The sequence below is a fragment of the Mytilus galloprovincialis genome, chromosome 14, assembly GCF_965363235.1.
Source record: "Mytilus galloprovincialis chromosome 14, xbMytGall1.hap1.1, whole genome shotgun sequence".
NCBI lineage: Eukaryota > Metazoa > Mollusca > Bivalvia > Mytilida > Mytilidae > Mytilus > Mytilus galloprovincialis.
This window is the reverse complement of record NC_134851.1, coordinates 65,776,926-65,794,469: the sequence shown is the minus strand read 5'-3', so window position 1 is coordinate 65,794,469 and position 17,544 is coordinate 65,776,926. Positions and strand designations below refer to the sequence as shown.

Genomic DNA, 17,544 nt, shown 5'->3' with positions numbered 1-17,544 from the left:
ATTTTTCAATCTTTCAAGAACCATAACTCCTGAACCGTTAAAGTCAAAATCGTCAGTATTGAACTTGATCTCCAATTTGTTGTCAGTAACAACATATTAAAATTTAAAAAAACTTGGGTTGAACGTTTCTTGAGTTAATGCACGGACAACATTTGACCGTACATCTCCAAATCAACAACCGACATTTTTGTCACAAGATTTACTATAACCACTGAACCATGAAAATGAGGTCACGGTCAGGTGACACCTGCTAGTTGGACATTTACACCTTACAGTCCTTCCATACACTGAATATCGAATATACTAGAAATATTGTTTAAAGTATCTGAGACATGGACTTGACCACCAAAACTGAACCGTGTTCACTGATTCATGAAATGTGGTTGAGGTCAAGTGAAATTTGTCTGACACACGTTAGGACCTTGAAAGGTACAGATATACCAAAAATAGTTATCCTATTACTCATAAGAGAGAAACTCACATTACAAATCAAATGGCTTGTAGGCACTGAATTGTAAAGTTTGCTTTAATTTATCAGTGGGAAGTAAAATTTAATATTACATTGGTTGAAGTTGATTAAACAGCAAATCTAGACAAAGGAAGATACCTCCAACTTTCAAATTGAGATGACTTTAATAATGACATAATTTATAATTGTAGAGCAGATATTAGATTCCTGCACCTTGCAAAAGTTATGTTATTTCCTTGTGTCTTGAATATCTGAGCATATATTACATCAATTAATTTCTGGAAATGTTCAGAGATAGGATGTATAGAATGTTATGATCGATGCACTATATTTTGTGTATCAAAAAGGTAGTAACAAGTCTTGGAAGATTTAGATATCAAGTCAGTCTAATGAGTTTTTGATTGCATTTCATGCAATCTTTACCTAAAAAAACTAAACTCTTTTCAAGTAGAGCCATGAAAATGAGGTCAAGGACAGCACATGTGACAGACAGAAAATTCGTAACATGAGGCATCTATATACAAAGTATAAAGCATCCAGGTCTTCCACCTTCTAAAATATAAAGCTTATAACGAGTAAGCTAATGACGCCACTGCCGCAGGATCATTATCCATAGGTCAAGCTTTCGGCTACAAAAATTAAAGACTATGCAAGGAGAATCAGATACGGCACCAACTGTTTTGACAAGATTATTGTTATAACAATTGCAACATTTTTCGTCATAAATATATTATCTGCCTACATGATTGATAATTGTTGTACCAAGTCAGGAAAATAGCCATTGCTATATTATAGTTCCTTCGTGTGTGTGTTACATTTTAATGTTGTGTTCTGTTGTGTCGAAGTTCTACTCTTATATTTGATGCGTTTTCCTCAGTTTTAGTTTGTATCCCTGATTTGTTTTTTTCCCAATCAATTTATGAATTTCGAACAGCCATATATTACTGTTGTTTTTATTGCTTACAAGCCTAGTTATGACAGTGGAGATTTTCTAGTTTTCTCAACACAAAACAACAGACTACTCACCAGGTGAAAAGAAAGATTCTTCAGTTGTGACCTTTCATCCTCAACTTTAGGTCAAGGATATTTATTTATTAAATAATAGTACAGTGATTTGTCACATGATTAAGGTGTGATAGTCACATGACATATCTATATATAATAAGTGTGGTCATATGACAAATGTAGCATATAAAATTGTGGATCACATGATACAGCTTCTGTGAAAAGAAAACATACAAAAGACAAAAAATAAATGATCTTATGACTCGAAACAAGGTTTTGTTTTTATGCAATAATAAATTGTTAAAATTGTTTATACATTTTGTTGCAAAATATCATTTGGTTTCAACACATTAAAGGAAGACCTTCTGATAATAAAAGAAGAATTTATAAAATCTGAAAACATTTAGGTTCCACAGACAGACACACAATTCAATCCATGTGGCTAAAAATAACCTGAATTGTCACATGTCCACAAACATGATACAAAACAACTGATAATCCCATGTGACTTTTTTCATACAAAATCACATGATTAAAATTAACTAAAGGAAAAAAATCAAAGTCTGTTACTTTCTTGACTGAATTACAAAAAAATCAAGAATATGTCTGCACTAACGTTTTCTATGTTCAAAGGACCTTGAAATGTGGGTCAAAACTCTAATTTGGCATTAAAATTAGAAAGATCATATCATATGGAACTTGCGTACTAAGTTTCAAGTTGATTGGACTTTAACTTCATCAACAGGTACATTGACCAACAACTTTAACCTGAAGCGATCAAAACCTTAACATAAAGCAGGACAGATGGAAGAACAGAGAGTCAACAAATGGACGACAAGACAGAAAAACAAAATGACCCTAGGAAGGGCATCAAGAATATTAATCTTACTAAAATATAACTTTTTTGAATTCAAAGTAGAACATACTAATTGATTTTTACCTGGTATGAATGAACCATAGCAAACATGATATTTCAGGTTTCAATTTTTTTTATTTTGACAGGTACATTAAAATCTTAGTTTCACCACTTGAAAAAAATATGATAAAGTCCGAAAATTGCAGTTACTTAGAAATCACATTTTAACCATTAATTGGAAAAGAAAAATTATAGTAAAGTCCAATCAAAATTGCAGTTACATAGGAATCCCATTTTTACCTTTGATGGAAAGAAAACAATTATGATATAGTCCAATCAAAATTGCAGTTACATAGAAATCCCATGTTTACCATTGATGGAAAGATATAAATTATGATACAGCCCAATCAAAATTGCAGTAACAAAAGCTTTTTTTTACCAATTCTGAATTGATAGAAAGTGACAGACTTTGACCAGCTCACCTCACCATTGCACTATTGTAGTACCAGCACTTTAATGTAATGAAATCATTTTACAAATAGAAGTAGTACCGAAAAATGTTCACCGTATCAGTCAATTTCTGATATAAGAAAAATCATTTACTGTAGTAACTTTCTTTTCAAAAAAGTTAACATTTATGTACAATATCATCTTTTAACAATCACAATATACATTTATTTTAATAAAAAAAAAATTAAACTGATGTAAATATAGATATGAGTGTATATATATGATAAATATATTCTATTCTTCGAGCTGATTTCCTAAAGCTTGAAGAGTAACGCTTTGGTTGGCTTGCTTGCTTTGTTTGTATGAACGTTAGCTCGATCATTGTAATTAATATAAAAAAGAAGATGTGGTATGATTGCCAATGAGACAACTGTCCACAAGAGACCAATATGACACAGACATTAACAATTAAGATTGACATCTGCAAACAATATAGACAGGAATAGTTAAACCTGTATCTATTATATTTAAATTTGATTGAATGTATCTTACAGTTTCTTACCTCCTATAGATTTATAGAGATATGATTGGTTAAAGGACGTCATGTGATGACTATGTAAATTTGATTGAATGTATCTTACAGTTTCTTACCTCCTATAGATTTATAGAGATATGATTGGGTAAAGGACGTCATGTGATGACTATGTATATTTGATATTAAGTGTGTCCCAAAATTATTAAATATAGGGTTAGTTTTCATACATGGTTCGTTACCACATGGTATTAGGATGGAATTTCTTCATTTCAAAACAAAAAAGATGCCACAACCTTTTATAAAAACAACACAGTGTTGAGGAAAAATCTAAAAGGAATCAACAAAGAAATTGATGATGAAAGGTTGAAATAAGTCCATAAAACATAAGGCTAACAAGTTGTTGGCATAGCGGAGTTACTTCCCTTTTAAAACAAAAAAAAAAGAAATCGGAAAGGATTCAACAGACGAAGAAATTGATGATACATCATAAAATAAATTTAAAGCTAAATATTTGTTATTTTTCGCATATTTTCTTTGAATAGACAAATGGAAGATGGATCTCAATACTAAGTATATAAAAGACTTGACCAATTTGATAGGTCACTAGTCAAAATACCACATGTGAAGATAGTAGGTAAGATATATTCTTTGCACGGTGTGCTAGTGATATATAAAAGGTCAGTAAATTCCATATGGGGATTCAAACTTCATTCTCACCCAACATGAAATTTACTGACCCCATATATATCTTATTAGGTCACCATAAAACTAATAATATACAAACAAAGGAAGCAAGTTTATCAAAGTCTTACTCTACATGCATTAGGAAATTAGCTCTAAACCATGAAATATGATTTTATTTACAAACTCATTAAAAAAAAAGCTTTCTATAAAAATATAGAAACATACATATGACAGACAGCAGTGGTAGCAGAACATTTTATAATTGTTGAACACAATACAGTACATGAATATTCATCAGGCCAGAAAAGACAATCATGAATATTCATTAGGCCAGAAAACGAACACAAGACAATCATGAATATTCATCAGTTCTAATCTTGATTTGAATTTGGTTTGTTTAATTTGTTGTCAATTTGTTTTTGGAGGAGGGGTAGGGGGTGTTATATTTAAAACACTAATCTTTAAAAATTTAAATATAATAGGAGTTATAGGCAGGTCCAAACTGAAAATGAAGAAATACATTTGATATTTTTCTTTGGTCTCTTGTAATTTTTAATATTTATTTTGCTATTTAGGTTTTGAAAACATGTTTCAGGTATCAAAAGATATTGCAGGGAGATAACTCTTTTGAAATTTCTTTACTTTGTATGTGTATTCACAGAAATGAATACTGAAATTTGACATATTTACAATGTTTCATATTCTTATATATATTTTCTACTTGTGAAAGTCCTGAAAATCAATTTGTTTGCAGTGACTGAAAATTTCCCAAGGGTTATTAAATTTTCATAGCTTTTTTAAATTCTAAATTATGCAATCAAACTGATATGCTTTTAATAAATAGTGAAGAATCTCTAGTTTTTAGCAAATTTTGTTATTTTTTATAATTTAGATTATTTTAGCAGGAAACATATTGATATTCATGGAAATTAAATGTGTTGTACAATATGTACAGTGGTGTTTATATGTATTGTCTATCTATTGAAGGCAGTAAATTTTTTTATTCAGATAACATTTACATGTAATTGACAATATTTCAAATAACTCTTGTTAAACGTTTAAAGCGAATTTGGTTTAGATTAATTTTTATTGTTAAATGTAACCATGGTAACCACAGATTGTATTTGATCAACACTTAATTTTTTATCGAAATCATACATTTTTCCTTTGATCTTTTTTTGTGATAATTTTTCATATCATGCTACTCGCTTGAGATAGAAAATTATCGCTAGAAACTAAGGAAACATGTAGCATTGCTAATGAAATTGACAACGTCGTCATAGGTAAAATAGCAATAAACAGATAATCATTGGTCATGTCAACTGGATTGCCTTTCTCACTTTCTCCATACCGGCTCAAGTGAGAAAATCAATCTCATTGAGATGATCAGCGATTATCTATAATTATCTAAAACATAATGAAAACTTTGTATCAAATCTGAAATACAGCTAAGTTATACATTTTCTTAGGAAAATATTTGGGGAAGTGGCCAGCACTTATGGCGCAGCATTCATTTCTTAAAAAAATATTGTTTTTTTTTTGTACTTTTAAAAGAAATTCCATACAATATGATAGAGCCACTTATGTGGGTTTGGCTTTGATATAAAACCCATTGTAAAACATTAAACAGTTCAAAAAAGTTATCAAAGGTACCCGAATTATAATTTAATTACACTCGTTTCGTCTACATAAGACTCATCAGTGACACTCACATCAAAATATCTATGAAGCCAAACAAGTACAAAGTTAAAGAGCATTGAGGATCTAAAATTCCAAAACGTTGTGCCAAATACAGCTAAGGTAATCTATGCCTGGGATAAGAAAATCCTAAATTTTTCAAAAAGCCTATATTCACTGTATTTCATGTTGTATATAAATTGAGAAATTGCCTCTTACAAACCGGGATAAATAAATCATACTTTGTCATGAACGTAAGCACTATACAAACATATAATACAGTATTAACAAACAAATAGACAATATTTGTACAAAATGTCAACAAAAAACAAACAAAATTATCATTTAACAAATCACAGAATAGTACAGTAACAAACTCAAGTCTTCTACAAAAAATATTTGTTTTTGTTCATATAATAACACTCTTTTAAGGTCCAGGGGTGGATCCAGCCATTTTAAAAAGGGGGGTTCCCAACCCAGGACAAAAGGGGGTTCCAACTATATGTCCCCATTCAAATGCATTGATCAGCCAAAAAAAGGGGGGGTTCCAACCCCCGGAACGCCCCTGGATCCGCCAATGAGGTCATTACAAAAGTTTCGTTTCTCAGGTTTCTTTTCATATCTTTATTATTCTGAAATATACATACTGTATATTCAGAAATTACATTAATTATTGAGATTTTGTCATTTTAGACTTAAATGGTATTTTAATTTTTACGAATTTGAGAAAAATCCTGTTTAACATGTTTAATGCATATATAAAATGTTTCAAAATGCGATTTTAAATTATTGCGTATACAACTCTGTCGCATTTTTCGTAATAATAAAAACCTTGCATTAATTTCTGAATTGATAGTAAACTAAACAGATATGATTTAATATATTGCCAATGACGACAAACCAAAAAAGAAATGTTTCCTTCATTTTCATGATTAAATAAAACAGACCCATTAAAACTGCAGAAATAAAAATACATTTCTAAAACACCGATTTGGGAAAAAAAAACTGACATTGCACATGTTGGAAGAGAATTTTGGCATCTTGTGCATTTTATTAAAAAAATATTCACATCATTTTATTTGAATAATGATATATATATTTCTACTGAAAACATATATTTAGAATAACATTTCTCCATTTTAAACCCGTCTTAGAAACGTGAGAAACAAACCATGGTAAATAACCTTACATAATAGTCTATTTGCTTATACTTAGATTTCTACAAGATGTTTTCCTTAGCAGGGAAAATGCTTCTATTTTAAAGTTTACAGAAAAGGCAAATTTATTGATGCCTTTGTTAATCTTGTATGATTTTTTTAATTTATTTCATTTACATGTTTCTGAGTTAAGTATGTTTAGTGTGACTTCCTTTCCAACTGAAATAGTACACATTTCTTCCTTTCCCACTGAAATAGTACATATTTCTTCCTTTCCAACTGAAATAGTACACATTTCTTCCTTTCCCACTGAAATAGTACACATTTCTTCCTTTCCCACTGAAAAAGTACACATTTGTGTTTAGGGTTCATTGTTGGACATGGGACTGTTTTTTGCGGGTTTTTTTTCTGCTTGGGTTGTTGTCTCATTGACACATTCCCCATTTCCATTCTCAATTTTATCATATAATAACATGTAATCTTCATCAAGCTAACCACTTTCGATATCAAGTTTAATCCCATTCAATGTATCATGCTTTCCAATTTGCCGTTTCAAAAACTTATGAATCCTTGGTAATGTTTTCAAAAGTGTACACCAAAACGTCCCGATTGGTTAAAAATGTCATAAACAATGGAAATTTAACCAATGACGTGAAGTTATTTTCATTTTGGGGTACGAACAATGAAATTACCCATGATGCTCTTGATTCTGAAATGACCAATTGCAGTAGACCATTTTATCCGGTATAGAAGCAGTCTATGATAAACAAAGGGGAACAACTTGTGCTAAAGGTGTGTAATAACATAATCAAATTGGTAATGGGCAAATAGACTATTTAAAATATCATTCTAAAAATGTATACAAAATTCAACTAAAACAAATGTACAAATGTCTTGTTGCCTTAAGGTGGTACCTAACACTACAGGGACATAACTCTGTAAAAATCAGCTAAACGTTTTAATCACATTGTATTGTTAAGGAAATATCAAGCTTCTCGATGATCAAAATCAGTGTTTTTCAAACTGTTATATTATATTACAAATGAAATCTTTCTTATAAAGTGGTTGGTCATGTTGGTTCAAATTAAAAAAAAATATATATTTTTGTCAAAGGATCAATTAAAACATTTTGTCAAAATTTTATAAAAAATAAACGAGCCAAATTAATTTAAGTCAAGGTGTTGGGTACCACCTGAAGTAAAATCATCTTTCTTTGCAAAAGAGCTGTTATTCATCAATATTCTGGCTAACAATTGTCATAAATCTAGCCTTGATTTTCATATATGCATAATTACATGTTAAAATGCGTGTCTTTGAGGTTTAACCTTTCCAGCCATCTGAATAGGCTTTTCAAAATGTTAGTTTGGCCTGTTATGTGAATGTTTTTATGAAAGAAATGTTTATTTCCATGTTAATTTTAGAACTATGAAAACAGAAAAATGCACCTTTCAGCCTCATGTTCATACCTTGTATCTGGATTACAAATTTGAGAGGAAAAATGCTTTTAAAATGTTTTTTATTAAAGAAAATGCGATTGAAAATCTCAAAAAATAATCTTTCATGATATGAATTTGCAATATTGTAGTGCATTGAGAGCAATTTTCTGACTTTTTTTAAATGGAAATGTTTTTGAAAATCTCAAAAAATAATCTTTGAAGATCTGAATTTACAATATTACAGTGAATTAACAAAGCAATTTATGTTTTCTATGATCTTGATATGTTTAAGTGAAGATCATTAAGGTTTTGGGGTAATTAATTAAAAGCTGGCATAGCAATCACCTTTATTCAAAATAACACATTGGTTGCATGCTATATACCAAGGCTTCATTGATTGTTGCTTACTTAAGTGGTTAATTTCATTTAAAATTTTAATAAAATATCCTGGTAAAATCAAAGTCAGATGATTATACTAAATTTAATCTGTGTTTTGAGGAATTGCAAGAAAACAAGCCCCCTCCCCCTTTCCTTTGTTATTTGATATTTTTGGATTTATTTAAGAAAAGCAATTATCTCCTTTAATTTTAACAAATTCTATCCTTCAATTTTTTTCTCTTACTGAAAGAAAAAAATTTGCCTACCTACTCTTACTGAAAAATCAAGTTTTCTCTATATAACCTATTCTTACTGAAAAATCAAGTTTCCCCTGTATAACCCATTCCCCATTCATATCTTTATTTATGGCATGTTCTATCAACATTATCATCTGATGCCTTAAAACTAGTACCTTTATTTTTAAGTAGTATACTTTTTCTGTTCAATAAAATAACAAAATATAACCCTTATTTCAAAGCGTGGTAAAATTATTATTCTTAAATACACTTTTGAAAAAAAGCTCTTTAATGTCTTTAGATACTGTAAATTCAGAAAATTATTGAGTGCATTTGTTATTGCGATTTTGTCATTTTAGACTTAAATGCAATTTTATTTTTTTACGATTTTGAGAAAAATCCTGTTGAACTCATATAAAATATATTTGAAAGTTTAAAATTTTACTTTTACAACTTTGTCGCATTTTCAGCAATAATTTAAACCTCGCAATAATTTACAGTAATTATAACTTTCCATTTCAACTTTGATCTTGTAGCTATAGTTTTTGATTTCAGTCATGGTCTTCTACTATCCTCTTCTTTTAAATAATCTGTTCTTTAAAATATGTTTTCAAATCCTTTATTTCTAGATTACTAAGTTGATCATCATACATTCTTCAACTCAACACAACACAACTTGTTCACTTAGAAACTTATAGTTACGAATATATCCATATTACAAAAGTTGTTTTTTTTCAGATGAGTTTTGAATGTTGAAATACTTCAAGTAATCATTTTGTATCTTTCTTTTGAAAACTTTGACAGATTTGTTAACATTTTATATCTTTCTTTTCCAAACTTTCACAGACTTGTATAATATCTTTTCTCAACTTCCAAAATGTTTTATAGATTCTATGTAGTTTTATTTATACATAGGTCTACAATGGAAATTTCTAAATCGTCTAAGTACACTGGCCTATCGTTTTGTACAAAGCAACCTCAATATGGACGACACAAACAATTTTCATTGCGATTATCTCCCTTGACAACACAAACAATTTACATTGTGGTTATCTCCCTTGTTCAAATCATTCTGAAAGACTTTTGGTGGTTTTGTTCGATATTTGTCATTAATTTGTAAACATATAGATCACGTCGGCCCACTGACCACAAATCTATGCCGTAATAAGTCTTCTGCAGTTGGCCGATCTTTAACGTTTTTCTTAAAAGTCAAGGACAGTAATAGTACACATTCTTTTGACGTGTTACTAGGGAGTTTATATTGAGGATGATCTTCTGTGGCGATTTTATAAATTGCTGCCATGGATTCATAATCTGCATAAGGAGGTCTTTGAGTTAACATTTCTACTATAGTACAACCTAAACTCCTGGAAAAATACAGAGATAATAGTGAAAATTGGTGTTACAGTTAAAATAATAAAACATGCAAACCAAGAGTTTAAATGCCTTGCTTGCAAACTTTGTTTGGTTGTTTGCTCAGGCATTGTAATTAAGATTGACACCTGAATTCAATGGAGAGGGGGAGTAACAGTTTGTTTACTATATAAATCTTAATTACAATGGTTGAGCAAACATTGATACAAACAAAGCAAGCAAGCCAAACAAATCTTTGACTTGCTAGCATTATTGTAAGAGCTGTAGATGTATGCACATAATAATGATAATTGGTATTAAATATAATGCCCATCATAAAATTGCTGTGCCATGAGCGCATGATATGCCTGTCACTTTTTCAGAGAATAAAGTTCCATAACTCCTCAATAGCGTATCACAAATTCACAATTCATGCAAATTGTTTATTGCCTTTTTGATTTTCATTAAAACTGTAGCCACATATTGTCAATACTATCATATAGTCTTTTTTTATGTTGTTTAATTCTTTGGAGTGGTGGCACCATAGAAAGTTAGCCTTGAGACTTTTGACTATGAGAGGTTGTGTTTGATACAACTAGTTGTATAACCTAAGCTATGCCTAAGCTAGGGGCCAGCTGAAAGACGCCTGCAGGTGCGAGAATTTCTCGTTGCATTGAAGACCTGTTGGTGACCTTCTGCTGTTGTCTGCTCTATGGTCGGGTTGTTGTCTCTTTGGCACATTCCCCATTTCCATTCTCTTTTTAAAAATATCTGGCACTTTTAATTTCAATTAGAATATTGTGTTTTTTCCCTAAGCTCTTGGTTATTTTTCATTGTTGGGTTGTTGAAAGAATCATTGATGAATGTCCAATATCTTTAATTCATTTTGTTACATGTAAAAAATCTTTTTCTTTGTGTTAGTTAGTGAAAAACACTGCTTACATTCATCTGACTGTCTTGTCCTTTTCTATAAAATATGTCTTCTTTCAAATACTCAAGTTTTTTGGATAATTTGACATTTAGATTTTTAGGCATGTTCCCATAAAAATGAGAAAATAGTGTGCTGTGATTCATGAATTTTGTGCTTCCATTAAACTTTGTGTTCAAGAAAAATTATTTACCAAATGTCAGCTTTTCTGCCGTATCCCTCTCCATTGATAACTTCTGGAGCCATCCAGTATGGAGTACCTACAACAGTTTTAAGTCCTGTTATGCTACAAATTGTCTGTAAACGTTTAGAAGAACCAAAATCTCCTAATTTAACATTGCCTTCACTGTCACGTAAAATATTAGCAGCTGAAAAGAAAAACAGAATATCATTCTAATAACTATCATGAAATTAATATAGCATAACAAAGCATTTCTATTTAAAACTTTCAAATTTGTTTATATCTTTGTTGGTTTTTCTTTTTTGCCGAGTTTTGTTACAGTTGTTTTTCTTCCTTTTTTTATCATTGAAAATGTTTTGTCTACACATTTATTCAAATATATTGATTGATTGTTGGTTGCTTTACACCGCATTAGCACAACAAGGCTATATTGCGGCGATTTATTCAAATAGGTGCTAAAATATATGAAGCACTAGAGGTATTCTTTTGAGAGTTCATTTTTTGTTTGCCTCTTTTTTTTTCTTTTTAAATGGCAGATTTGTCCATCTTCAACTTCTATTCTTTTTATCATACCATAATATACTTTTTAGAAAGTTTATTAAACGTTCCTTAACATATGCACTAAACAAATCCAGTATCAGGAATGCATTGCAATGAAGTCTGTATATCTTTTCTCAATTACCTTTAATATCTCGATGAACAATAACATTTTTGTGAAGAAAGGCCAGCCCTTCTAACACTTGGCGAGTATATTTGCGACAAACCCCTTCGGTTAATGCCCCATATTTGTTAAGTAAATCTTTCAAGGAACCCTGAAAAGAAAAAAATCCACTTAATATCCACATTACGAAAAAAAAGATGTAAATAAAATGAAAGCTAAGCAATGTTCACTCTTTTACTCCACAATTGGCTTTTGCCTATAATACTACTTTTAAAGAAATGTATACAAGTCTTTTTCAACATCTTTAAACATGCATATATGCAGAAAATAAAATCTTGATATATATATAAATATGATTCATAATCAACAAAAACATTTGCTGTACATTAAACAAAAAGTTCCTAATTAAGAGATTGCAATTAAGAAATTCTGGTTTTTCTGTTTAATAGTTATTTTTAAAATCATAATTGAGGACATTAGTTTTCTCATTAAAATTGTCTGGCCTTTAAAAGTTACTTTACAGTATATGTTTTGCCCATTGTTGGAGTAAGATAAATGGCCAATAGTTGAATACATCAACATCTTTTAATTTATAGTAGATTGTTGTCTCATTGACATTATCTTATTTTCATAATCAATTTAGTAGGAACCCTAATATTCCTTCCCAGTAATCACTTTCTCCTACTAGCGAGAGACTGAATTCCAAAAACAATAAAAACTCTTCACGAATCCTTGATTTTGATTGGTACCCTGTAGAAGAGGTGACCAATGCTTATTCAGCTCAATTTTATCGATATATATATAAATCCTGAGCTAATTCTGAATAGTTGATTGAAAATTTTTCATTGTCTATGCATTCAGGTTTTAATGAAGTAATCATAGATCAGCTGAATATAACGACTGAATTATCGAGTAAGTTTAGTGTCATCTAATGTTAATATCAATGTTTATCTATACTCACCCCAGATAAGTATTCCATGAATATAGATAAGCTAGTTTTACCCTGTTGACAACCAAAATAAGATACAATTCTCTCGTGTTGGAAATTCCGTAATAATTGTATTTCATTCTCCAACGCTCGCACTTCCTAAAAATACAAACACACACTGTCATACTATAGATTCAATATTATCATTAGTTGGATGCTAATTTACGTGGGAAGAGGTCAACCACAAATTCAAAGAGGGTGGTAAAGGGTTATTTTCATGCAACGTGTTTTGCCATTTTTATTTCACATGTAGCCATGAAAAAGGTTCATGATTCATCGTGTTTCGTAAAATCGGTAAAAATATCAACGTGCAAGACGTTTTTAATTGTTCGTTCATCGTGAAATGGCAATTTTATTTTCGCGTTCTTCCGTGCAGATACCCCCCTTTACACCCCTCTTCAAATGTTCAACAAAATACAATTTTTCTATAAACTTTGTATGCAGATTGGCAAAATCATGAAATGAAATATCCATGAAAATGTAAATATTACTCAATCCACGGAAATTGATACCCACGAAAATGTAAATTTTACTCGATCCACAGAAATTGATACCCACGAAAAAAATATATGAATCAACAGTATTTGAGGTTTATGATTTTATGGATGCAATTATCATTTGATTGCATTGGTCCTCTTGTTTTTTAAATGGGATTTTTAATTCAATTTGAACTTTCATAGGCAGCACTAAAATCTATTTCAACTACTAGTTCAAAGACCAAATTTCCATTAATTTTTCTTTTGTGTCAAAACAAAATTTTGCAAAAATATACAAGTCAAATTAAAATAGGACAAGTGAATACTAGTCTGTTAGGCACTGATCTGCTTAAAATCGGACTAGTGGCTAATGGTGCAGATTGGTTTCCATGAGCAGCAAAACAGGAACAAATTGTGGTGTAGGATCTACAGTTGCAGTAAACCTGAGATATATCCCCATTTTTTTCATTGGATTCATGTTGCTCATCAGTCTTTATTACTCTTTGTTGTGTGATGTGGAATGTTGTTTGTCGTCTAAGGATTTTTAATTTTTACCACAGAATTGTTGATTTTTATAATTTATGATTTTTTATCGTCCCTTTGTTGAACAGTTCGCTTAGTTTTTCAGCATTTTGTCCTTACAATTGTATTTGATGAACTTTTCCATGGTGCTTTTATACTGACTCTAAATATGTTTGACAAAAAGACTCTAAGTAAGGGACCTGATGTTCAGTAGTTGTTTGTTGATGTGGTTCATAAGTGTTTCTTGCTTCTTGTTTTAAATGGATTAGACCTTTGGTTTTCCCATTTGAATGGTTTTACAATAGTTATTTTTGGGGCCCTTTATAGCTGACCGTTTGGTGTGAGCCAAGGCTCAGAGTTGAAGACCTTACTGTGACCTATAATGGTTTACTTCTAAAAATTGTTAAAAATGTAGAGAGTTGTCTCATTGGCATTCATACCACATCTTCTTACTTATCTATATTTACAATAGTGTTTTTAAACTGACTATACTAACTTTTGAAGCTTCAGCATTCATGCTTGTAAGAGTGACTTGTTTAACTGCCAGTTCTCGACCTGTATCCCTGTCATAACAAAGGTATACTTCTCCAAAAGCTCCACTGCCTAACAGTTTACCCATCTGCCAGTTTACTGGAGCACGGGGAGCTGAAATAAATAATTATATTTCTTTTATTTTAATTTATTTTAGATTTTACTATTATATCTGCGTCTCAATATCACTGTATACGTACTGAAGGAAATACTCCCAAAATTTGATTATCATTATTAGAGCTTTTATTAAGTCTTCTTTTCAACCACTTTCAATCACAAAGAGTTTTTTTCTGTTTTGGTCTAAATATTTTATTTCTATTATATTTTTTAAAATAAAGCTATTGATGTATGATATTTTTAACATTGTTTCATAGAATTTCTTTATTAGCAAAATGCACTTATTTTAAAAGCTGCTCTAAGTAAAACACAAACATGTACTAAATCAACATTGACACACAATTTATATTTAGCAGGTGTAGAGCTCTTCCTTTTTGAAGGTATATTTAGTATAAGAGTGGTTTTAAAGTTTGCTTCCAAAGTTTGTTACAAGGTCAACTAAAGTGTTGCAGATAAATTGGACACTTCCTGACCACAATATTGGTAGTGTTGAAGTACAGAATACTGGGGTTAATTGGAAAAATTATTAAACTGTTAATTCAGAGTAATTAAGAGATTTTTATTAATGCAAATAATGTGAGTCGAGTATCGCATTAATAACTCCCATTCTGATATCAGAAACATCTATCTGTATGCATATTTACCTAAAACCATAATCGTTAATCTCGCATTTGTGTTCATTGTTCAAAAATCAAAATAATTTCTGAATTTACAGTTTTTGGATGTTATAGTTGCAATGCATAAACAATTGTTGAACACACTTATTGTAAGCAGCTTTTTAAATTTAGATTAACTTGGAGTACAAGTATATTCATGCAAGTTAATTTCTAAAATTTAAATTTTCAAAACTTTGGAATATTTAAAGAAAATATGCCACGGCCTAAACATCTGTATACATTGAACACATGATTAAGATTAGAAATCGTCTTGAAAATTAAGAATCTTTAATTATATCAAAAAGTGAGTCCCTTAATGTTAAATAATTACTACACGTATTAAATATATCACAAATAACCAAAAAACAACTAAAGAGTGACTTCAGTGAACAAAAAAACATCATTTGCATTCATGATAAAAACTGAATACAAAATGTTCCAAGTTAGGATTAAATTTTAAATGTCATGTGTTCATCCAACATACATGTGTGTATATATATATATATATGTGTCCAATACACATTATAGATAGGTAAACCAATAACTACACAGCACACAACATAATTACAATTAAATTAGAGTACATTTATAATGGGATAAATAATTATACATTTTTTTACATACGCTTGTCCGGTGTAAGACCTTATATAATAAACAATTGGCATCAAAATTTATATTAAATTTGTTTTCATCAAAGTTTTTTCAGTTTCAGGCTAACAAATTTCTCATTTATTTATTTATCTTACAATTTATTTCTTTTTTTATTATCTGACAAAATTATTGATCAATAAAAGAGAAAAAAAAATACACACACACAATAACAAAAAGCAAGGAACAGCTGTTATTGCCTTTCTTCACCTCAAAGTAACATTGAGGTCTTAAACACCACAACTCTCACCTAACTGCAAGTTCAAGATAGCCCTAAGCACCTGATCAGAAAAAAAACTTTTCAAAATTTCAATCTGGCTACATCTTCATAGTAACAAACCTGTATGGTATATATACTAAAAAAAATAGAAAATGTGTCAATGGGACACAGATGATGCCCCCCTTGCATATAACTGTATAAAAGGAACCACCCTATATTTTGATGATCAATCCTTTTAAATATTTAGGAAACATATGGTAGGAGCCCTTCCCCTTCCTCTTTTAGCCTGGGTTGGGACCACTTGAAAAAACTCGGTATCTTCCCTGTTCTAGTCCTATAAAGCCAGTTGAATGTGTATTTTTATATCTTTGTAATTAGTACCTATAGTCATGATAGGTGATCAATCTTCTTTTGTAGAATCTTTAATTGTGATAAGATTCATCACAAAATTGTCTGGATGAACAGTCTAGTTTTATGCTTTATTTTCAAAAAAACAACCAGGTCATTGTTAAAAATCATAAAAATTATGGCAAAAAGTAAAATCACAAAAATACTGAACTCCGAGGAAATTCAATCAGAAAGTCCCTAATCAAATGGCAAAATCAAATTACAAAACAAATCAAACGAATGGACAACAACTGTCATATTCCTGACCTGGTACAGGCATTTTCAAATGAAGAAAATGGTGGATTGAACCTGGTTTTATAGCGCTAAACCTATATTTTTAAAATACTTTTTAAATTTTTTCTTTACTTACATTTAGAGAAGGCTAAATCTGATACAGGATTGAACACAGGGCTATCTATATCACTATTTCTCTTTAAACTGAGTCGGCCCTCCGGTGAATCCATGTCTGGATCGGGAGGGAATCCACTGCTGCTACTACTATTGCTGAGAGCACCGGAACTCCCACGGGATAAAAGTGTGCTCCCTAGCTCAGGCCGTCTCTGTACTATATTACTGGCACGTGGGAATGTTCTGTGGCCTTCAATGTCATGAGTGTTATGTGTATTAACATTATAATTCCGTGGAAACGTATCAAACCATACTTTGCCATCTAAAAAAAAAACATTATAAAATTCTTTTTTTGCAATTTTTATATGTTTTGTTTAGAATAACTTACTCCAATCAACCTTTCATTGGCAATAACTTTCAAAATAGCAGGCTACCTCTTCTGCAATTTTTATATGTTTTGTTTAGAATAATTTACTCCAATCAACCTTTCATTGGCAATAACTTTCAAAATAGCAGGCTACCTCTTCTGAAATTTTTAAATGTTTTGTTTAGAATAATTTACTCCAATCAACTTTTCATTGGCAATAACTTTCAAAATAGCAGGCTACCTTAAAACGTTCGAAAGAGGCTTTAAGCCTGGTAGTG

At 30.5% G+C, this 17,544-nt stretch overlaps 1 protein-coding gene and 1 long non-coding RNA gene across 3 annotated transcripts; both read right to left on the bottom strand.

Annotated features, from left to right (window-relative positions):
• Window positions 1–1,511: 1,511 nt before the first annotated feature.
• On the bottom strand, window positions 1,512–4,365 carry LOC143059241 (uncharacterized). Its single transcript, XR_012973445.1, has 2 exons — window positions 3,432–4,365; window positions 1,512–3,342 (listed from the first exon to the last, which is right to left on the bottom strand). It is a non-coding gene; the product is annotated as an uncharacterized LOC143059241 (long non-coding RNA).
• Window positions 4,366–5,390: 1,025 nt separating this feature from the next.
• LOC143059239 (mitogen-activated protein kinase kinase kinase 2-like) lies at window positions 5,391–17,143 on the bottom strand. 2 transcript variants are annotated; one of them, XM_076232720.1, is made up of 7 exons: window positions 16,922–17,143; window positions 15,921–15,938; window positions 14,489–14,637; window positions 12,968–13,093; window positions 12,028–12,157; window positions 11,358–11,532; window positions 5,391–10,250 (listed from the first exon to the last, which is right to left on the bottom strand). In XM_076232720.1, the coding sequence occupies exons 1-7, from the start codon at window positions 17,013–17,015 to the stop codon at window positions 10,013–10,015; spliced, it is 930 nt and encodes a 309-aa protein (XP_076088835.1). In that variant the 5' UTR covers window positions 17,016–17,143; the 3' UTR covers window positions 5,391–10,012. The 2 variants fall into 2 exon arrangements, with proteins under 2 accessions (XP_076088835.1, XP_076088836.1); XM_076232721.1 differs by lacking the exon at window positions 15,921–15,938.
• Window positions 17,144–17,544: the final 401 nt, after the last annotated feature.

Bases quoted from the DNA above. Each gene is read 5' to 3' on its own strand.
- LOC143059239 (XM_076232720.1), bottom strand. From the start codon at position 17,015: ATGGATTCACCGGAGGGCCGACTCAGTTTAAAGAGAAATAGTGATATA. The intron at 13,094-14,488 runs GTTAGTATAGTC...TTGTATTTTTAG, and splicing joins TGAATGCTGAAGCTTCAAAA to GAAGTGCGAGCGTTGGAGAA. The intron at 12,158-12,967 runs GTGAGTATAGAT...TTTTCTTTTCAG, and splicing joins TCATGGAATACTTATCTGGG to GGTTCCTTGAAAGATTTACT.